The 23,197-nt window shown below is 46.6% G+C and overlaps 1 protein-coding gene across 2 annotated transcripts; it reads left to right on the plus strand.

The window, feature by feature from the left end:
- The first annotated feature begins 554 nt into the window (after window positions 1–554).
- Mrrf2 (mitochondrial ribosome recycling factor 2) lies at window positions 555–22,848 on the plus strand. Of its 2 annotated transcripts, none has more exons than XM_077674324.1 (10): window positions 555–728; window positions 6,780–7,150; window positions 9,942–10,215; window positions 12,598–12,841; window positions 14,300–14,466; window positions 15,928–16,020; window positions 17,026–17,166; window positions 19,169–19,426; window positions 21,859–21,969; window positions 22,449–22,848. In XM_077674324.1, exons 2-10 carry the CDS (start codon window positions 6,801–6,803, stop codon window positions 22,605–22,607), a joined length of 1,797 nt encoding a protein of 598 aa, XP_077530450.1. In that variant the 5' UTR covers window positions 555–728; window positions 6,780–6,800; the 3' UTR covers window positions 22,608–22,848. The 2 variants fall into 2 exon arrangements, with proteins under 2 accessions (XP_077530450.1, XP_077530449.1); XM_077674323.1 differs by lacking the exon at window positions 555–728 and adding an exon at window positions 2,250–2,792.
- The last annotated feature ends 349 nt before the right edge of the window (window positions 22,849–23,197 follow it).

Consider the following 23,197-nt stretch of genomic DNA (forward strand, 5'->3'; position numbering starts at 1 on the left):
CTTAGGAGTATTGTGGTGAGGATAACATAAAATCTATGAAAAACTAGCCTAATACAGTGCTGCTGTAAAAGATGCAAAACCTAGTTAATGCAGTCGAGTCACAAACAGCGCAGGAACGAGACGAAAGGAAGATCACACAAACACGGTGCCGTGTTTGTGTGATTTTCCTTTCATGTCGTTCCTGCGCTGTTTGTGACTCAGTTATGTACCAACTGGCCCGCCTACAATCTGTGTTGTAATTAATGCACTATGGCTTTCCACTTAGATATGTGTGTTAGAAGCATGTACTGAGATCTGCATGAGTAATTTTAGAATGCTAATCACAAAACATGGGTTTCAAAGAACGCTCCTGCTAAATTTATTACTATTTTTTTTTTGGCATAAAAACATCCTAGTTACAGATAGAGCCGGCCATCCGTCTCTCGGAGCAAGGCAAGAAGGGAGTGGTGGTGGGGTGACCCCCAGCTACACTGGACGTCGGAGGGTCTTCCAGGATGGAGACCTGTGCCTCTAAGGTGTCAACTTCTGGCTGAGTCAAGTGAAGGACACGTCCATAATAGGTGATCTGCATCAGCTTGTTCTGCAGGAGCTGTGCAGAAGGGGCAGGTGTCATCGAACGGGGCATGGTAGCATGGTGGCCACGCCCAGGTCACAGCTAATGAAAGCGCCACTCCAGCACGAAGACTGCACAGCAAAACCTCTTCCCAGCGAGCAAGTCTACTGGGGAGGTGCGTTCCACACGGTGGGATGAGGGCACGTGTGGCGCGACGCAGATCGTCCTTCCGTTGGAGGAAGTTTTCTAATGGGCCAGTTGGCATTGGCAGCGGCCGGGGAGTAGATGTAGGGTGACAAGCTCTATCCACTTCAATGTGAGCGGGGAGCGTATTTTGCTGAACCCACAACAGATTCCGGAGAGGGCAGAGGTACATGTCCAGTAGGGTGTGGATGTCCCTTGAAATAGTAGTGCAATTGTTGGCTACTCGGCGTAAGTCCCGTACAGCCGCCGCAGAGTCTGTATAAAGATGCAGGATGGAACCCACTGCGGCGCGCTGTACGGCCTGCGTTAGTGCCTGTAGGCCATCCCGGGTGGCTGTGAGCTCCGCCAGCAGAGATGGCAAGGTGAGGATGGTTTGGTAGAGGCAAGTTTGAGAGGCATCGGGGTAGATGGGACAGTGCATCACAGTAGACAAAATGGCATCCTGCACCCCAGCCTCCACAAAGGCCTCTACCACCTTGTTCTGTGTCTCAGCCATCAGTACTGTTTCCATCGCACCTGCTTTTCCGGTCGACCGAGTATGAAGTCAAGTCGGTGGCCGATCGTCGGTAACTTAATGGTGATACAAACATGCATGGCGGCCTGGTTACAGGGTGATCTGATGAAGCGGGTAGGGAACAACTAAGGCCGCCGCCTCCGCAACAAAGGTACGTCTGTGCATACAGGCTGAGCAACGTTGTTCAACCAGTTCGTCGACCGTGTTCAGCTGAGCCTCAGTCTGGAGAGTTGGTCATTCTAGAGAGGCAGGTGATGGTGCGCATTGCCGCTCTGTTAATAGCCTCAAGTTGGGCCCACTCCGTCTGAGTCGCGCACTGCGCCTGATAAACCAGTCGAAGCACTGACCTCACCAAGAGGCAAGCCATCTTGGCGCTGGAGCCACCAGACTTCTACGAAATGTGTTGAATCATGTGAAGCATCTGACCTGCTTTTTGTTGGGCAGATTGAAGCCACATGGCAGCTAACGCAGACACAGAAATTTCCATCCCTAGCACGCGAAGAGATGTGGCAGCGCACGTGGGCATGTTCCGAGTCATAGTAACCGAGAGTAGAGAAAAGGCGCAAAAGGATAATGAATGCTAAGAAATGCTAAGGTGTCGTAACTTCTGTCTGTGCATTAGGGTTTGGCTGGTTAGACGCGTAGGTAATTTAAATATGTTCTTTTAACTGCAGATTCCTCCGCGATAGGATCATGGTTTCTCGCACAACAAATCTGTAGCGAGATATGTAGTGAAAATCTATGGTGAAAGGTTCATCGCAAATAGCTGGTTTTTCCACGTTGCTTCGATCTGGAAAAAAGGCAGCGAGGACACTACAATAACATAACGTCGAAAGTAGAATCTTAACATTCAATTCTGCCAAAAAAAAAGGGAGGGGAAAGGATTTGGTGGCAATGATGTGAATTTACGGGTTTTAATGAGGTAGTATTTCGCCGAAATTGAAAGTAAATCTAGCAAGGTCAAGCCCAAGGCTCTTTTCAAGCCAAGCCGAACAATCCAATATGGCGGCGCCCACAAGAAAACTTCGCTAACAGATCGGTGCAAGTAGCTCAGGCCATGGAAAGAGTCACTTACCGATATTAACGATCCATCTGGCTTTGTGATATTGACGTGCGGTTGCCTGCGGTATAAAGAACAACCAGACAACTATGCTGCTGGTACGCGGAACATCAAGCGCGTTGGTCCGGACGGCCAAACCGCGCTGTCGGTGCCTATGTACCGCGACGGCCTCCACGAACGAACGGAGTGCGCCCGAGAGAGGAAAGCAACGCAGACTGCGCAACATCGGAATTATCGCCCACGTTGACGCTGGCAAGACGACCATAACGGAGCGTATACTTTTCTACAGCGGTCTCACGCGCGCTATGGGAGAGGTGCACGACGGAGACACCGTCACCGACTGCCTGCCCCAGGAACGTGAGCGGGGAATCAGTATCACCGCCGCCACGGTGTCGTTTCCCTGGCGAGATCACCGAGTCAACCTCATCGACACGCCGGGCCATGTGGACTTCAGCATGGAAGTGCGTGATTCAAAACCTCGGGGGAGAGTGAAGCTAGCAGACGCCGCATGCTCTAGTGAGCAGAGGCTGGCTGAAGTGGCATTTGTGTTTAGTGCTTGCGATACCTGTCTTCCTTCCTTGCTCTTTTCTCAAGTTATTGAGCATAGTATAACGTGTGTACAACCATAGAGCGTTTGTCTTGGTGGAGAGAGATGAGGGGGATTTTGTAGAGTACTGGTGTTTTTGTGTTTGTTGACTACAAAAAACAAATAGGCATTTCGTTCAAAGCGGTGCCGTGTTATGCTATGGCCTGATTTCGCAAACAGCTTCACGATCTCGCCTGGTTCACCTAGCATTGCACTGCTGATTGACCTACTTGAGCCTTCACAAACGTTGCATTGGCTACGGAAACCTACAAGCATATTAGTTCTTAGTTTGTATGACATCTCACTGCTGATTAAATTCCGCGAGCCTACTCGTTCTTTGCTTGTAAATACACCAAACTCAAAAATACGTCACGTTGCCAGTTGATGCATTCAAAGTGAAAATTGCCCTGCCACGATGGCGGCAAAATGGTGAATGCGTGTTTTTAGACCAGTGGCAAATCAGCAGCCCGCTAGTTCTTGCTCGTTAACAAACGAAACTGAGGAGACATTACAGTTCCAGCTTGCAGCGACAAATACAAGTACCCGAACCGCTACAAAGGCAAATTAGCTATTACCCCTCCGATAGGTTCAGGATAGAAAATAGTGGAGAAGTGTGAATGGTGAAACCTCACTTTGACGTTGCCGTGGTTTGTAATCCAGAAGGAAGAATGGGGGAAGTGGCTCGTGTGTGCTCCGTACTCACATGGAAAAAAAATTACCAGGACTCCTAAGCATTTCTTATGATGTAGTGATTGCAAGAGCACTAGTCTGCGATTGCCAGACATTTCCTCTCATTATTATCTTTATCCTTTTAGTTTTGCGCCGTTTCCTTCTTTCTATTAAATGCAGAGCATTTCTTTAACTCACATGTAGCGTCCGCCGTCCGTCCGCAACAGCTCAGCGCGCAGGTGCGCCCTCTTCCCCACTCCTCCTCTCCCGCATCACGCTACCCTCCTCGCTCTCAACAACAGGTCCGCACCCCTCCCCCTACACTATATAAAAAATAATAATAGTTATCGGCGCCTGGTTTCAATCCCACGACCCTGCGGGCGGAACGCGAGGTACATGGTGCTCTACCCACTGCGCCACAAAGCCGACACAGAATGAAAGGCTACGAACGCGCCTTATATCCTTGACTCATTCAAACTATGTCAAGAAGCTGCTGATACAACGCATTCACTACCTGTGGGTGGAACGCGAGGTACATGGTGCTCTTCCCACTGCACCACAAAACCGACACACAATCAAAGGCTACGAACGCGCCTTATATCCTTGACTCATTCAAACTACGTCAAGAAGCTGCTGATACAATGCATTCACTACCACCAACTCCCCAAACACTAAACGTTAACGCAATACACCCACCCCCTATGCGACGCATTTACTCGAGTCCCCCTCGCGGGGAGATGGGCCTTTTTACTGATATGAAACATACCCACCTTGGCATTGCTTTGCAAAGAGGACATTTGAAGGGAGCATCCATTGCCCCCTCGCCTAATGGGTACTCATGTACAGCAGAATCTCGATAAATGGAAACCGCTTAAACGGAATTGTCGCTTAAACGGAGCAGTAGCCTGTAAGTTGGTTGATTTTGTATTCAGATAACGTAAAAAAAAACCCTCGGTAATTGGAATTAAAATTTTTGCGTCACCGTTTAAACGGAACCGAAAATGGAACTTCTTGCGAAACCCATTGGCATGAGAATCATCTTTTTACGGTTCCGGCTGTTTCATTTTGGTTTTGTTCTTTCTTCCCCTATGTTTTTTTTTAGCCTCGTAAGCCTCGTCTCATTAGTGGTCAGTCGTGTTAGCGTAACGAATGCAACATCGCAGTTCTTGTTCTAGTCATTCGGTCTCGATTCTAGATGCCGAGGCTACAGGGCTCACCTCCTGTCGCCTCGTTCGTGCCATCATTGTGCTATTCGTCCTTCATTACCGCGTTGCCGTCCTCTAAATTCGGTGGCTCGTAAGCACCCGTGAAGTTGAGGCCTCTAGCCTCCGTAAAGATGCAGTTGCAAGGACTCAAACAAAAAGAAAATTGACGCATTTTGTTGAGCACAGTGACCCACTGTTGCCAAATCAACTTTGTGAATGCTGTGCCTACGCTTGTAGTTTTCTTGCTTTCTGAAAAACTGTCAGCTACATTCACCTTCTAGTGCTTACAGTTCCATGAAATGGTATTAAGAGTGTGTACACACAAAAATATGCACTTTCACATCTGTCTCAGTAAACAGAACGCCTGTTAAACGGAACTAATTTTTTCGGTCCCTTGAAGTTCCGTTTATCGAGAGTCTGCTGTAATTATATATGCTGAAGTTACTCATGTAGGCCTCAGTAAGTGTCTCTAAGACACGTTTCCGAGTCGAAACCGCAATGCATTGACTACGTCCACTTTAAGTCGCCTAGAGTCACCAAGCTGTGGTGGTGTTTGGGTTGCGTTCTCATCCCGCATTCCGGATGTCCCTGGTTCCAATCCCACTGAGACACAAATTTATCCAACTTTATCTTGACCCAATCATGTGGTTGTTTATTCCCTCAGCCATTTTCCATTTTCGTGCTGCAACATTCCGTTTTGAAGTCAGTGGAGGCAGGGCTTTTCCTCTGACACCTAGTGCCGTCTAGTGTTCAACTTTGAACACTGATGTGATTTTCTTTATCAAAGGCTAACACAAACTTGCTGTTCAGCCTCTGTGAGGCACAGATGGCCAGGACACAAGCGCAGTAAGCTACGATGAAAGCGTTGTGCTGCTGAGCACGAGGACGTGTGTTCTATTCCCGGCCGTAGCGGCCGCTTTTCTGATGGAGGCGAAAAGCAAAAACGCCCGTGTGTACGAGGTTTCGGCGCACGTTAAAAGATCCCCAGGTGGTCAAAATTAATCCGGAGCCCTCCACTACGGCGCGCCTCATCACCTGCATTGTGTCGGCGCATTAAACCCTACAATCAATCAATCAATCAATCAATCAATCAGTCAGTCAGTCAATCAATCAATCAATCAATCAATCAATCAATCAATCAATCTCTGTGGCCTAGCAGGTAGTGTCGCGGCTTTTAGCACTTACATCCAGGATTCAAGCGCCAGCTGTTCTACTGTGTTCTTTATTTCCGTTTTTTTTTAATTAGAAAAATGCTCCCTTAGATTTGTTCTTTGCATTATTTTTGTACATAAGGGTGGTTTAGTGCCCTTCAGGTTGGTTTAGGTGTGGATGGGAGCCTATCACCACGTTTAATTAAAGTTTTGCATCACACTGGAAGTGCCCGGCCTGCACTGAGCTGGAAACGGAATGTTGCTTTGTGTGCCATCTTTCAGCCATTTTGTGTTCTGTATGCCAGGGACGCAACGAGTTGAGTAATAGCTTCACACTAAATAAAATGGCAGCGTCTCCACTCCGTGGATGATGGCGAGGGTGCAGAGTACAGGGACTCGAAATGACATGCAAGTTGCGCACTGAGTGACATCCGATTTGTGCCCCAACCGTCATTCGATTTGAGCCAGGAGTTGCACCTTGTTTATTCCCTAAATGAAACTGCAACTCACGGTTCAAATCGAATTCACTTGATGGTGGTGTGTGGACGGATGGACGCGGACAGACATTGGGAGGTCCTAAGGTACTCTGCACCGTTACATGCGAGGGAGTAAGCCGTTTGAATCTCGGGTACTAACTCACGGTCGTAGCCCAATGGGCAAGACGACTGGCACTAACTTTGTCTGGTCTACCAGATACAGGCTCAAATCCTGCCGGTGCCTGTGTGATTTTTTGTGATTGTAAATGCTATGCGCACGGATGCGGACGGACATTGTGCGGTCCTAAAGTACTCCACACCTAAAAACGCGTTGTCATCACACGTTCTTGTGTCCTTGCAGGTAGAGCGTTCCCTGCGAGTCATGGATGGTGCCGTGACGTTGCTGGACGGCTCCGAGGGCGTCCAAGCGCAGACTGTCACAGTCTGGGAGCAGGCCTGCCGTCACAACTTGCCTCGGCTCATCTTCGTCAACAAAATGGACAAGCCGGCGGCCAACTTTGACGCCTGCGTGTCCGACGTGCGGGCGAGGCTAGCGGCCAACCCTCTGGTTGTGCAGCTACCGCTCAAGTCCGCGGACAGAATTGTCGGCGTCGTCGACCTGGTGTCTATGGAAGCGATCGCGTGGCCCGCCGAATCCCACAAGGGTCGAGTGTTCACGCGCACACCACTGGCGGCGGGGACGAGCCACTACGAAAAGGCTGCCAAGAAAAGGTGGTTATTAGGGTTGGGTGGGCGCAGTTTGGCCTGCATTAGAGCCCACAGCAGTCGCACCTTTCACGCGGCTGGTGGCTTAGTGTATTTTCGTGCGTATAACCCGCACCAAAAATGCGAGAATTTGAGCGGCAAAGTAGCGGTGCAGGTAATACGCAGGGTTTTTTCTTTAGGGCAGCTTCACGGCAATGCGCGTTGTGCTGTGAAGCTCCTATGCAGTAACACTGACTAAACCTTTCATGGCAGCGATTACGCAAAACATACAAGGACAAGGAAGAAAAAATACCTAAGGACGAGCGCACTCTAACAACTGAGTTTTATTAGTGAATTGTGACTTTCACCTTGCAGTCAGTGTATTCTACTTGCTAAATATATGCCTTTTCTGTCTGTCTACATGTGATGTGTTGCTTTAGCAGTAGCTTTGGTGCAGCCTTTCCTGTATATCAAATGTGCAAGCAATACGCAAGGATTTTTTTTGTTGTTTCCCGGAGGGTTGAGAGTGAGGGTGCGGATTATATGCAGGGGCAGGTTATATGCGTGACAATGTGGTATGCCCCTGTCAAACGTGCCTATTTAAGTGCACTTACGCCAAGTGCACTCGGGCTTCCCGAATAACACTTTGGCTGCGCGCTGCTACACAACGAAACAAAGTGCCCTTGGCCATGATGTCAGTGACGATAGAAAGCGTAAATATTATGCAAAATGACTTGAAATTTTCTCTAGTTATCACGTGAGCAACAACGTAAACATTACGTTGTTTGCATTGTTCAAAATCGCAATCGGCGCCTCACACAAGTCCACAAAAAAACGGAGTTGAGATGGCAACTGAACGCCAGCGCTGATAGCTTCACTGTTACTCAGTGCGCAGTGAATCGCAGCAGCATTATAATTTGGGGAAACTATGTGAAAGCGTGGAATATAACAGAGAAGGCTGAAACGGGAACCCAACCACTGGGCCGCAAGAAGCCACCTACGAAAACGCCGCAGAGAACGGCCGCCATCGAGCAAAACCCCACCAGGTGGCACTGGCCATGGCGTTGGCACGTTGTTGAGAGCGACTTTATTTTCTTGTTTTCCATTATTTCTCTTTTTGTAAAAATAATTGAACAAGATATCTATAATTACCTTTTAACATTACTTATTATCATTGAAACAGTCGCTGTTTTATGTTATTTTTCTCGATTTTTGACCCCTGCAGCCGAGACAACTCACTCGGCGAGCCGGCCTGCTCGCCGGACTATATTCTGCTTCGGACTATATTCTAGTTCATGGTGGAACGCCTAATAGTGTAGTAGACAAATAGGTTAAACTTAATTGGCAGGGGGCTGACACAGCAGCCTGTGCCAGCCCCCTGCCAAAACGGCTTTTCGGGCTGCCAAAAAGCCTTTCGGGCTGCTCCAAGCCTGCAACTAAAGGCAATTTTTCTTGCTCCCAGGACTGCTCCCAATCCGATGTACCCTGTTCCACCCCTGTTAATCTGAACACATTGCTTTCATGCAGGCTGATTTGCGCAGAAAAGTCGCAGTTTTTGCACAGACTTGTGTTACTTGTGAATTCGCTGAAACTGTTCTGTAACTCATAGCTGCAGCTCATTATCAATGCAGTAATTGAGCCCGCAGTTTAATTACTTTGTTGGAGTCAAATCAACTTGCACAAGCGATGTAATGCCAGGAAACTGCACAAGGAAATGAAATCAACCTTCAAGACGGTTGTCTCAGTTTCAGCTGCTCTATGCTCTCCCATATGAGGTTTAATTCAGAATGCAATACCATATTTACTCGCGCAATGATTGCACTCGCTTAATGATCGCACCCTTTAAGTATGTCATCCAAATACAATTTTTTTTTAAATTTTTCGCGCAATGAACGCACCCTCAACTAGCCTCAGCAAGATGTCGTATGTGTGCAAAGCTTAGCTGATGATGGATCGTGCGTACCTCTGTTTTTTTCTCTTTCGGAGAGGAGATGGATACGTTATTGCGGCAGACTTGCCGATATTAGCGATATCGGCAAGCATGCGTTCAATATTGATGAGGAGGAAACTCTCACTAAATGCAGATAATATACTCACAAGCCAAAGAAAAATATGCGCTCAGGTTGCTGAGTCGGCTGCCATGTCTGTTTTGATGTCCCGCACTGTAAGAGTGGCAGCCACTTATTGGTCGAACTGCTGTCACCTCGCAGCAAACTCGTACCAGCGCATTCGGTAATTGTTGAAAACACGGCATTTTGCGTCACTTTGCAAAGTGGCTGGCGGCGGAGTGTGGTGTTTTTATTATGTTTCTATTTATTATCTGTATTATGTTCATGAGAACTATCGTAAAAACTTTTACCCACAACTTGATTGCGTTTTCTGTGCTCAAAAATGTTTTACGAAGAATTTACCCTGCGTAATGAACGCACCCCTAAATCTACATCAAATTTTTCGGAAAAAAAGTGTGATCATTACGCAAGTAAATACGATACCTTGGTATCTTCAGCGAGATGCAACATGAACTCGGGGTCCGAATTCAAACAAACATGTCTCGGAAAAAATGGGATTCAGACCAACTGAAGGCAGTGGGTTGAAATCTGTCACTCTAGTGAATGCAAGCAAGTTTGCATGTGTGGCGATAACTGTATGTGAACCCATACAAAGATATAATAAATTTTGTCTGTTTATGAAACATCTAGGAAACGTTCACAAAACAGTCGTTGCGAAACATCTCACTACCTTTGCATATAACAGGTGATTTTTTGGTGGTAGTTGGAACACGTCACTTAGATCTACGGCAAAAACGGTGATATTGCAGACAGGAGCTGATCGAAGCGCTGGCGGAACTGGACGACCAGTTTGCGGATGAGTTTCTCCTCCGAGACCGGCCCGTGACGTCGGCCGACCTCTTGGCCGTGCTGCGGAGAGTCACCGTTGCTGGGAAGGGCGCACCCATGCTCTGCGGCAGCGCCTACCGAAACCTGGCTGTCCAGCCTCTGCTCGACGCGGTGGTCGACTTTCTACCGGAACCCGTCGTCACTGATGGCAGCGGACAGCTTGCAGCACTGGCCTTCAAAGTGGTACATACGAAGGTATTACACAGAGCTTAAAAGCAATGCCTCTTGTTCCTCCCCTGATTGGGCGATGCCACTTTTGCTAGAGGTATGACGAGTGACGTTCTGTTCCCAGATAGGTACAGTCTTTGTCAAAGTTTTCTAGGCCATGTTGAATGCCGCTCTAACTCCAATAATTTGGTGTAGGACATCTACTATCGAGTACCAACAAAATATTATACACCACAAAGCTGGCAAATTAATATTTCTCAGCGACGGAACAAATATGGGGAATTTTGAGTGGATCAAAAGCAGGTTCTCTGGAAATTTTCCAGCCTCAGTAAAAAGCTCTGTGGTCTAGAAAATTTTGACAAAGACTATACAAGCCTGGCACTGCCTGTAACACACTCAGTGGCGTCTGCTAATTTGCTTGGAGCTCTCCTGCTATCCTCTCGATCCACTGCTAAAGAAAAAACATAGTTTAGCCGCAGTAGCCCAGGGGTAAAAGTCCGGCTTTTGGTTCAGACAACCTGGGTTCGAGCCCCAGCAACGCAAAATTTTTTTCCAAGACGCAGGATTCCTTTTTACTTTAAAACGTTCTTTTAAAGCTGTATTCTATGGAGCCTTTTCATAAATAATGACGGTTTGGTATCTTTTAGGTTGGTTCGCAGGCGGGGTGCGTCATATAAACATTAACGTTCCGCACAGCACCAGAAATGCTGGGCTTGTACCTCTCTCAGAAGAGAATATCGCTTAACTGGAAGTGTTGAAGTATTTTGAAACATGTCTGGAAAGGCATAGCCTTTCCATAAAGAAAAAAAAGATGGATGAGCAGGCACATGTGCTGTGAATTTCAGCATGAACTGAAGGTATTGACGATTTAATTTGACTGATTGGGACTGAGTGAAGTTGTTTGTTTGATTGGCCACTTTCTCCAACCACTTTATGTGCTGCTTCCTGGTTATGTTTGAGAGATGACTAAAGAAAATTGCAGTGATTTTCAGCATCATGTGAAGTTAGTATATCCTGAAATCATTGGTTTACTAAAACTTAACTCATTTATGGTAATTGTTGATTGATTGTAATTGATAATCTTGGCTGGTTCTTCTCCTGGCATACGTGCAACTCTTTGTAATTGCGTGCGTGCGTACTTGTGTAGACATGTGTGTACATTAAGGCATACCCAACCAGCCCATTCAGGAACTAGATTTCTGCTAACAGTGTGCTGTATGTGAGTAAATGCAGCAAATCCGGTCATTGCAGCATGTATGTAAAAAAGTTTTCAGCTGTATTTTCTTTCACGCCTATTGCCGTCAGTTTGTAATTCCATGCTTTAAGGGAGGACACTGGTCTTAGAACTTCTTTTAATTTTCAAGTAAACTTTGGGAAACTTGTCAGTGCTGCTGCTTTTCCCCCACTGATTTCAAATATACCACCATTTTTTGAGTTGGTCAGATACTTCCCAAGATAATTAGAGATAATTAGCCATTTTTGGTCAAACAATAGACAAAACAGTGTTGCTCACAAGACTGTAATCTTGATATTTTCTAATACTATGAACCTTGGTGAATGCAATAATCGAAGCAGTTTTTTTATACATCACTTGGAACTAATTTTACAGCGCATTAAACTTTGGTGGTACCAGTGCCAAGGAACCATTTTGAGTACCCATTTCAAACACCAAAGTTTAATGAGCTGTAAAATTAGTTCCAAGCGATGCATCAAAAAACTGCTTCAATTACTGTATTCATCAGGGTTCATAGTACTAGAAAATATCAAGATTACAGTCTTGTGAGCAACACTGTTTTGTCTATTGTTTGACCAAAAATGGCTAATTATCTCTAATTATCTTGGAAACTAACTGACCAACTCAAAAAATGATGGTATATTTGAAATCAGTGGGGAAAAAGCAACAGGACTGACAAGTTTCCCAAGGTTTACTTGAAAATTAAAATAAGTTGTTTTAAGACCAGTGTCAACCTGCAACTTCCTACTGACGAGCTTTGAGAGAGCACCTTGGTGAGCACCGGCCTGGACGACCAGCTTCGGCTGGCTCAAAGGGCTGTCAATGATGCCCGCACTCAAGGCATCCTGGACTGAGGACGCCTCCTTCAAGCTTCAGTACAATCCCCCCTGTTGATTTAAATAAACGTTTTTTCTCTCTCTCCCCTTAAACAGAATTAAAAGTTGGGCTATTTATTCTGTTAGGCTTTTGATAACAATTACCTCAGCAAGCTCTAATTTCTGCTAGTGTAGCCCTGCCCGACCTTTGAGATGTCGTACCGATATATTTGAGGTTTGTGAGCATGTAGACAAAACGGTTGAATTCTTGGATTTATACCATCGCCTGTGCAACAATCTCATCCTTATCATTATGTGCACGAGTTCCGGCGTTCAACTGCGTGGTTTTGCTGTGTGCAGTACAAAGGCCCGCTCACGTTTGTGCGGCTTTACGGCGGGCGACTGGCCGTGGGCCAGCGAATCTACAACGCCACCCGGGAAGTGACCGAAAAAGCGGTCGAGCTCGTCGAGGTGACCGCCGACGAGTACCGGTCAGTGCGGGAGGCGGTGGCCGGAGACGTGCTGGCTATTTCCGGACTGCAGCGTAGCATCACCGGAGACTTGCTCGTCGCCAGCGCTTCTGCCGCACAGTCGGCGCTCAAAGGTGCTAACCACCGAACTGCCTCTAATTATACCCGTGTTACAAGAGTGCTTGAAGCACTTGAAGGCCTTTGAGTCCAATGTCATTTGACTCCAACGCATGAAGTTTTTCAAAGGCGTTTGGTTGAAATGCCATTTGAGTCAAAGGAGCACCACCAATGACCTTTGAGGTTCTCAAAGGCCTTTGAAACCCTAACGGTCGTACTCTCGGGTGCAGTTTCTGCATGCCATAATTACAAAAACCATTATTTACGAGTAAAAATTGTGGTTTAAAGCGCACAATCTTCATAACTTCTCACTTGTTTCTGTTTTCTATCAATCGCTCTACGATCACAAGGTAACTTGGTACTCTCGGCACCAGTGCTGTGAAAAAAAAAAAAAAAAAAAAAAGGCTGTCAGTGCATGTTTCGTGCGCGCTTGTAGATTATTATCAATTTGATTGCTAATATAACTGTTTTTCTTTTTGCTCATTTTAACTCTAAAATTAAATTTTTGTCAATAACGAAACAGGGCAGCAGTGGCGACACCAAAACATGGCGGGCGAATGCGGAAACTATCAACTGCCTTTGAGAATTGTTGTTGTAGATCAGCGAACGTCATTTGAAATTTCGAAGGTCATTCGACTGAAATTTTCTTTCGAACGCTCGTGTAGCACACATATTTGTAACTCTTCTCGTTCGAGAGACAAGCTATACTTGTATGACGAGCTCAGCATGTTTGCCTAAGTGATATGATCCTCATGAAGGCTCGTTCCTTGCTCAGCGCTTGCTTCGAAAAAATACAGGCTGGTATGAGCTCTCAGCAGAGGGGAAAAAGCTTTTTAAACAGAGCCCTTTGTTCTACTCTACTGTCGCATTTTGAAATCGTGCTTTGCAGTTTGATATTGTATTTTGATATTTCAAAAAAGCATGCGGCTAAGTTCTTTAATCCTGCCCTCTCTTTCATGTGCCTCTTGGCTTCCTTTGATGATCATTGTTCAATTTTTCTTTTTTTTTTTAATAAGGCCTTGCTTTTGTGTTTAACGCCGAAGTGGATTTGAGAGGCAGGAGGCTTGTTGTTGGGTTGCCTGGGAATCCTTTTTCGTCAACCACCAAATGAACAATTTAATTAAATTGAATAACATATGATAGCACTTAGGAACTTTGCTGTCTGGGAAAGCAGTTCCTGTGAGAGGAAGTGAAAGCAGGCTAAGGAAAAGACCTCTTATTTTTGCCTTCATCCTCTCCTACTGCGTTTGTCTGCACCCTTCAGCAAGAATGAGAGTGCAGAAGGTATAGTGTTAATGATGTACATTATAGTGGCACAATAAAAGAATGGAAAATGAAGATCCCTTGCTTGTGCCACAATGTACGCTACGGACGGACACAAGTAAACGCTACCGCATTTAAAAGGAATGTCGGTGCCCGCACACAGACAACCTGTGTTGGGTGAGGTCAACTTGAAGCTTCTTACTGTGTCACAGGGCCGGCGGGCCAGCGAGCGGCGATGCGCGTGCCAGATCCGGTGGTGTTGAGCAGCATTGAGGCGCCCTCCGTACGGATGCAGAATGCCCTGGACACGGCGCTCGCCTGCATGCTTCGCGAAGACCCGGCCCTCCGGCTCAGTCACTGCCCCGACACTGGACAACAGGTCTGTACGCTGTATACAAAACAGCCCCCTGGAGCCAGTGGGAGCTTCTAGTGCCAATTGATCATCATCATGATCACCAGCCTGTTTACGCCCACTGCAGGGCAAAGGCCTCTCCCATACACCTCCAATTATCCCAGTCCTGTGCTAACTGCGACCAATTTATCCCCGCAAACTTCTTGATCTCATCTGCCCATCTAACTTTCTGCCACCCCCTGCCACGCTTGCCTTCTCTAGGGATCCACTCTGTTACTCTTAATGACCAACGGTTATCTTGCCTTCGCATAACATGCCCTGCCCACGTCCATTTCTTCTTAATTTCTACTATTATGTCCTTAACATGCGTTTGTTCCCTGACCCACTCTGCTCTCCTCTTATCCCTTAACGTTACACCTATTGTCGTCCGTTCCATTGCTCACTAAGTCGTCCTCAATTCAAGTTGAACCCTCTTAGTGAGCCTCCAAGTTTCTGCCCCGTAGGTGAGTACCGGTAAGATGCAGCTGTCGTACACTTTCCTCTTCAGGGACAATGGTAGGGTGTCATTCATTATCTGAGAATGGCTGCCGAATGCACTCCAGCCCAAAGTGTCAGTTAGTGGTTGTCAACTGTTGGAACAAAAATTGTTTTTTCTACAGGATTATGTGGTGGTGTCTGTCAGCTTAGAGTGGTAGATGGCTTGGAATCAGGAGTCACTGCGCACACGGCTAGACGGACAATGGTAGCTGGCTAGGAGTCTTGCGTCATTGCCGACTCAAAATACTGATGCAAAAGCATTAATTAACTTGGTGGGTAGAAAGTGTAGCATCCCTGGTACAGCGACAGAGGGCACACAAAATGGCCACCCGCTCAAAGGATGAAAAACAAGGTAATTGAGTTGAAAAGAAGGTTTGATGAGTTTGGGGAGGGGTTGGATTCAAATGGGGGGCTCTGGAACGCAAGACTGGTTTGCATTCCCAACACCACCATCACAGCTTGTCGACTCTAGCTGACTAAAGGCAGACAACAAAGTGAATGCATTGCGGCCTTCGAATTGGAAACGTGTTAGAGGCATGTTGTGCAGCCTGCACGAGTATAATTCGAACATGATTATTACAGAGGTAGCAATTTAAGGGAGTAGCAGAATATGTCTTCACTTAATGTCCTCCGTGCTTGGCAGTGTGAATACAGTGTGGGCTGAGTTACGGTAACAAAGAGAAGAAGAAAAACACGCAAGAGGGTGAAGGACGATGGTAATTTTGAGAGGACGTGCTCGGCAGTCGTATACTTAATTCTTTCGCACTCTCTGCATCACAGGGAGCGCTTAGGTGTACTGTACTACTTTGCATACCTGAGTGCACAGCAGAATTTAAGGTGGCAGATGTCCTTGTTACTGCCCGTTTGGGTAGTTGCAAAGCATTCATAGTGTGCGACGAGTTCGGTCACTGCCGCCCATTCGTGCACTTGAGACGCCTCCCCCGACCACAGGTGCTGGGTGGACTGGGGCGACTGCACCTGGAGGTGACGAGAGACCGCATCCTACGAGAGTACAACATCGATGCCAGCCTGGGACCACTGCAGGTGCGTCTTCTTGTGGAATAGGATGTGCCTATGTCTTTTTTTAGATTCTCGTCAGTAAGCATAATCTGCGTGCACTGAGATTCACACACCTGCCACGAATTACGTCCACGCGGCACTCTCATGCAGTGCCTATAGTATGACGGCACAGTTGAAACCTGATTTGTGTGTTCCCACTTGTCACGTCTTTCCAGTGCTTGCGTAATGAAAGCTTTGGTTGTGCTGCAGCTGTAGTAGTTCAGGAACGCATTCGTAAAATGGTTTACATACCGACCACCTCATTGGTGTGGTGCCTGCAGAACACATTCAGGGCAAGAATGCAGAAGAATCTGGTTAAAACAGATAGATCCGTGAAGCCTGTTCTGTTTATCTGGCTATTATCAAAGAACTGAGAGGGACCAATACTCTACCCAGCACTCCACGGAAGGTGCATTAGCTGTGAGATTGTGCTCCACTACATGTTCAAGTACACTTTATTGTGCATTGCTTATCCTAATAAGAGCAAGCAGCGATTGTGTGAGAACAGCGAGCTGAGCGAGCATGGCCAAACCTTCCTTGCAAGCGCTGATGGGTTGTGTGGAAGTTTAATTAAGCAACCATGCAGAGGCTTGAACGAGCCAATCCTCGTTTAACAATCTCCACGCGATGTTGATGGCATCGCTAACCACACATAAGGCCCATGACGCTGTGCCTGCATTGTCCAGTTGTCATTACCATTGAGTTGTCTTGGTTGGAATTATGTAAAAATTTCTTTTGACGAAGAAAAGCTGGCGGCGGTGGCGTTGACCGTGAGCGAAAAATCCTGTTGCGCCACCTTGGAGCACTCACTTGAAACCCCCAGGATTGTACGGTGCTATCCTAAAAGATGGTGTGTAAGCAGGAGCGGAAAGTTTTCACTGCTCTACAACTTTTCATGTGGCACAAACGTGGCCTGATAACACTATGGCGTTCCACACGTAAAGGCAAAACTTAATTGTCCTGTAAACATTTGCTTTCTTTGGTATGCAGGTGGCTTACCGGGAGGCTCCGACGGACAGTGATGCGAAGCCGGTACGGCACGTGTTGGATCGAATGGCGGGGGGCACCAACCACAAAGTGGAGGTCGAGATGCGAGTTTTCCCGGCGGACACTGATTTTCAGGAGTTGAAGGTTGGTCTTCGATGCGTCTTCCATTCTGTCACCCACTGCACGAAGCACCCTGTTTCGTTCTCTTTGCGTAGTCCTGGCAGTTAACTCTTTTGTTGTCATTCCTAAAAGGCTTGCGCGTTCCAGGCTTTCTTTTTTTGTGCAGCTGTGACATTGCGTGGGAAGACAAACCCGATACCCTGCTCTGCGGGATGAAGTACGCAAAATTGGACAGCTTTACAGCAAAGCCAACCGTTACTCATTTAATAGCCGTAATTTTTTTAAGACAGAAAAAATATTGGGTACCTTAAACAGAAAAAGTTTGCTGTTGATCGAAAATAGGCATGAACCTGTAAGGATGGTTTCCTCTGGTAGGGCGCGAAGATAATAGATTGTGCACATATGAGAGGTCCATAATACTGTTTGAGTAGGTAAAAAAACTCAATTTATGTATTGTTAGTGTTCTTTAAGACTCTGAAAGTTGGAATTTTGTTATTATACAGTAGTACCTTGGGGGAGTCTGACTGGTGGAAGTGATCAAGAAAAAAGAAATCCCGGGCCATCTCCACTAACATGAAACCTGGGGAGGGGAAAAGCATGCAGTGTATAAGTGTATTCTTGGCACCATGGCATTTTTGCCAATGGAGATGGAACCGTTGGGGGGGTAGGGGCATACAGCTTTGCTGTAAAAGTCTCGTTCGTGTCTTTGAAGCACGAGGCGTTCCAGCGCAAGGCGTAAACGAGTGCCCCGGTGCTCTTTTTAGTACGTGCTACGAAGCACTGCAGCGTGAGGCGTAAACGAGTGTCCCAGTGTTTTAGTACCGTGACCACATGAGACGATGGTTATGACGACGACATGAGATGTCGACCGCCTGATCCCCTAAGGGTTTTCGCCCGTAATAGAATAGCAAACACTATTTCGAAGTGTCTGAACTTGTAAACATTTGTAACATGTCTAGCACTAACAGTTTGCATTTTCTAGATTGCCGCTACGCCTTTATCAAATTACTACCATCACAGCTGTCCGATTACGAGAGATTTGACTGACCTGCTCTGCCGAAGGATTGTTCACTTCTTCATGTACCTACCGACCTGTCGTGTGGACACTGCCAACTTCGTTGTTTTTTCTATTATACTCGGTCTTTGTCCAATGCTTCCTTTTTTTCTATTTCTGCTTGATTTGCAGTGTATGCATTGCTTGTTCAAGAACTTACAACCCAGTCCCCTATATACGCTTTGGCCCTGAGCGTACCTGTGAATGAATAAATAAATTCATTTGCACTGACAATCACTGGGGTTAGGTTTAGCACCGAGGACCAGTGTGTACTTTCTTCTGAGCATATTTGACGACACTGCTGTACCAGCAGTACCGGTAACCATAGTACAGTAAAAGCTCATTAATTCGAACTCAAAGGGAACCATAAAATTGTTCGAATTAAGCGGAGTGCGAATTAACGGGAGGGCGCTAGAATGAATGAAAATCGTGCCACGCTGCGCGGGCAAAACTCAAAGCCGCCGCCTCTGGACACGTTATTGCGAATTAGGAGCTACTAGACGTTTGTGGCAGGTTATTTCGTAAATAACGCTTCGCAAATAATAATGGCATGCACCGGAGCATTGGCGCTGGTGGCGGGGCGCCCTTTGTAAAAGTGAAATAAGCTATTGCAGGAGCGTAGCGCGCGCGCCACGCTGTTGTTTTTCTGTTTTGTTGTTTTGCATCTCTAGTCAATTTAATTTGGTTTGGATTTGCAACACATTGTAACTACTCTGGGCTGACTTCTTCTCCGATGAGCGACGGAAACCAGGGGATCATAGTTCGAATTGACCATTCTGGATACCGATGCGTTCGAATTATCGGGAGTTTCCCCCATTGAAATATACAGGGCTCTGTCGGGACCAGGCCGTAAGTTCGAATTAACCGGCAGTTCGAATTAACAGAGTTCGAATTAACGAGCTTTTACTGTAGCAAAGTGCCGTCATCAATCACAGCCCACCCCACAAACAACCCTGTTTTCTTTGTGCACAGCTTGTAGTGACCGACGAGAACGGTTTGGTCAAGCTGTGGCCTCAGCACCGCCGCGCCCTCAACGCCGGCGTCAAGCTCGCCCTGTCGCACGGTCCCCTACGCGGTTTCTCGGTCACCAATGTGGCGGCCGAACTCCACTGGTGCCAGGTGGGCCGAGGCACCTCTCTCGCCATGGTGACCGCCGCAGCGTCGCAGTGCATCGCCCAGTGCCTTGCCAATGCCTCCGTCGTGCTCATGGAGCCCATCATGAGTGTTCAGGTGTGTTACCAGGCATCCTACTACACGTGTGGTTTGGGTAAGGCACTAGGCTGTTCAAAAGGTCGTGATGGCTGCGCAAATATGAAACTGCTAGAGTACACTGAAAGGCGACAACAGGGTGTGGAAAACCAAAACACGCTACTAGTGCTGATTAACAACTGATCTTGATGATGGCTGTAGAGCAATATGTACCTGCTGATACCTCAGTGCAATGTATGTTCAGAAAAAAAATTTGTTATCTTTATCAAAAGCATTCATGTTTACTGCATGATTAGCTGGCAGTATTCGCAGTAACAGTTTACTGTGGAACCCCGATAATACGACTTTCAAGGGACTGCGCGAAAGCATCGTATGACCAGGGGGGTCATATGGCCGGGGTGCGGGTAAATGCCGGCCTAATAGGAGGTCTCGCGCGACAGGGTGGGCTAAAAACTTATTTAAACTGCTACATTTAGGGCGTTCTCGTGTAATTTGGGAACCTGTAGCTCAAACCTCAAGTTTAAAAAAAGAAAAGAAACGCCTATGTTTCCCCTCCTCTCCTCCACGGCGTCCGAGCTAGCCCGCCAGGCAAGCGCCGTGCGCTATGCGGCCCCCATGGCGTCCAGCGCTATGTATAGCCTGCCAGCCCCGCGTCTTGTGCGCGAGATAAGGCTGACGTGGTCGAGAAAATTGAGAGGGGAAAAGGCAAGTGTGGAACTGCCAAGCGAAATGAACTGTAGCGGCGATGGAAAAAAGGTGGCAAAGGACCAGAGCGACAACGCTGCCTTGAAAGACACTGATAATATATATATATATATATATATATATATATATATATATATATATATATATATATATATATATATATATATATATATATATATATATATATATATATATATATATATATATATGGTTCGGTCCCCACTCTGGGCGCGTGTTTTTCTTTCTTTCTTTCTTTCTCACGTAATTAATAAAAGTAATAATTTAACATCACTAACGGTAAAAAATATTCTAACCATTCCCCTATGCCCTCTTTGGCGTTGTAGACTGTCGGCGTTTCTTTCTGTATATATATATATATATATATATATATATATATATATCAGCTGATCCGGCTGCACACACGTAGCCCAGCCGAGTCCGCCATGTCCTATCCTCGCTCCTCTCGCGCCACCTCCTCATCCTCCGCCGGCACATGTCCATCGCGCGGGATTGTCCACCGCCACTATTGCCGGATTACCACAATATATATATATATATATATATATATATATATATATATATATATATATATATATATATATATATATATATATATATATATATATATATATATAGAGAGAGAGAGAGAGAGAGAGAGACGTGAAAGGAAGAAACTTGGATCAAGCGGGCGAGGAAAGTGGGTGTTGGTGGTCGTCACTGTGGGGTTGCGCCGCATGTGTTTTCGTGTTCGTCGGTGGCTCAATGGGATCTTCAAATTCATGGTCCGCCAGCCACCTGAACTCGCAGTTGGCGCGTTGGCGTATTGCTGCCGCGTAGGGCCGTCAAAGGTTAACTCCCGATCACGAGTACCCGTCTGCTGGCTTGCGTCTGTTCCGCAAGTGGTCTGGACCGCCTGGGGACCTTTGCACATCAAGCAGCATCAAATGGGGGTTTAGAACAAAGAAAGGTCGGGACGAGGTGGCGAAGCAGTGTAAAATATGGAAAAAGCTTTGGTTCATCCGCGCAAGCATCCGTCGTATGAAGCGGACCGTGTGCACCCAAGCGTCTTATCATCTTGCGTTTTTGATGCCTTGTTTCTATGGGGAGTTTGCTGGTACTGCGGTGACCCGTCGTTAGAAGCGGGCCGTCGTAAGTCTGGGGGGCGTATCAGTGGGGTTCCACTGTATAGACACTTCTTGAAACGTACTCAAGAGGGGCGTCGGGTACAAACATCGCCGAAATATTTTCCAGGCTGCACGCGTTTACGAGTATTTCTTCCCTAAAACTCATCCCTTCTCATCTTCATCCCTTTGGTTAGTGACAGTAGCAGACCACAGCTGGAAAGAAGCCGAGAAAAACAATGCCTGCTTCAAAGTCTATCGTAGCAAGGCACAACACCGTGGTAGCAAAAGGCCCCATGTGGAAACCACAAATAATGGGCCTTCGAGCAGAACAACCATGATGAAGCAAAAAAACAAACAAACACCATATGCGTAACACAAAACTGCTTCAAAACTGTTCAAAATTCTCTGCTTATTTAGATGTTAATTTTAATGTTATTTCCTCCAAAATAATGTTCAAAGAGACGTTGTTGATCGCAGCCTCCCGATTCTCTCCTATGCTGCACAAAGGTTTATCCGTACCACAAGTCGGTATTTACAGTACAAGAGTGCCAGCAAGAGTTGAAAAGGTCCTCTCACAAGTTGGCTTCGTAGCCGGAGATTAAGCCAGTCACTCTGCTAACGCAGGTTTCCTTACCAGAGAGCTACCTCGGCCGGCTCCTGAGCGACCTCTCCCAGAGGAGGGCGACCATAAAGGAGATATCGCAGAGACAGGACATGCGAGTCGTGGACACAGAGGTGTGTTCTCCATTTTTTGTTTTTCTTTTTGGACAACAGTCCGTTGGGTTGAAAATCTTGCAGCAGAGACTGTTAAGCTGACCTGTCAGTTTTAGTGCGAATTCGTTGCAACCTAATCCAGGTTTCAATGGCTGGCTGGCTGACTATTTGGCCTTCTATCACTACCTTGCCTGTAAAGTGTGCACCTCTGCACAAAGGGTGTTCGGTGGTGAAGCAAACTTTACCATCAGTGCAAAGCATCCTAATCGCACCCGCACTGTTTTGGTGCCATCCTCCTCTTAATAAAGACAACCATCATCACCTCGAAATGTCAGCATTTCTTTTTTTGGCATAATTCACAACAGTGCTTGGTCGCAGCAATTAGACTTTCTTTGTGCTTTCAAAAATGTTTTGAGCGGGTTGACTGCATTGTAAAACGTGCAAGTGGGCAAGGCGTGCGCTTATAAATATTCTCGCATCGTTCTGTGTGACATTTGAAGGTTCCTCTTGCCGAGTTGGACGACTACGCAAATGTGGTGCGGACTCTGTCGTCGGGCCGAGCTAGCTTCAGCATGTCCCTGGCAGCCTACCACCCAATGGGTGCCCAGGACACCGCAGTGGCACTCAGAAGGCTGTCGGGATTCACGGACGCCACCTGAGACAGCACACCCACCCATCGCATCTCTCGTTTTGGACTCGTCACGTTAGATGCAGCGCAAGTGATTTTAGGTTAATAAATTTTGTGACTACAATTAGGACACTTCAGGCCTGAAACTGTCTCAACCTTAAGGAATGGACTCGACAGAGAGGTGGCCGATCTTCAAGGAGAAACAAAGTAATTTATAGTGTTTGGCAGAACTTAGGCCAGTGGCTGCCAATAAACATCCTCTTCTTAGTAGTGATTGTGCTTATTTCAAGCGAGTTAAATTTGCCTCACTGTATCGTGATAATAGATAATAAATAATAATAGATAAATAATAGATAATAAAATTTGTCTCACTGCAAAATGATAATAGATCACATGTAGGCCTCTCACATCAAACCCCAGATTTGAATTACGAAGAAACACTAGGGGACGTCTGCTCGCGCACATTTTGCATGGCAGGCAGTTGCAGGCAGGAGGAATTCTTTTTGAAAGTTTGTAACTTACAGTCAAAGTGCGACAGGGGAAGCAGGTGTTTGAAGGAAAGGGGTCTGCTGCGAAGGCCAACATACGGCAAACACGAGTGTACCACTTACTGCAAACCCT

The sequence above is a fragment of the Haemaphysalis longicornis genome, unplaced genomic scaffold (genome assembly GCF_048455015.1).
Source record: "Haemaphysalis longicornis isolate Haplotype H1 unplaced genomic scaffold, Haemaphysalis longicornis Haplotype H1 scaffold_6, whole genome shotgun sequence".
In the NCBI taxonomy this organism is placed as follows: domain Eukaryota; kingdom Metazoa; phylum Arthropoda; class Arachnida; order Ixodida; family Ixodidae; genus Haemaphysalis; species Haemaphysalis longicornis.

Bases quoted from the DNA above. Each gene is read 5' to 3' on its own strand.
- Mrrf2 (XM_077674323.1), top strand. From the start codon at position 2,421: ATGCTGCTGGTACGCGGAACATCAAGCGCGTTGGTCCGGACGGCCAAA. The intron at 14,467-15,927 runs GTCTGTACGCTG...CCCCGACCACAG, and splicing joins GCCCCGACACTGGACAACAG to GTGCTGGGTGGACTGGGGCG. The intron at 17,167-19,168 runs GTTGGTCTTCGA...CTTTGTGCACAG, and splicing joins CTGATTTTCAGGAGTTGAAG to CTTGTAGTGACCGACGAGAA.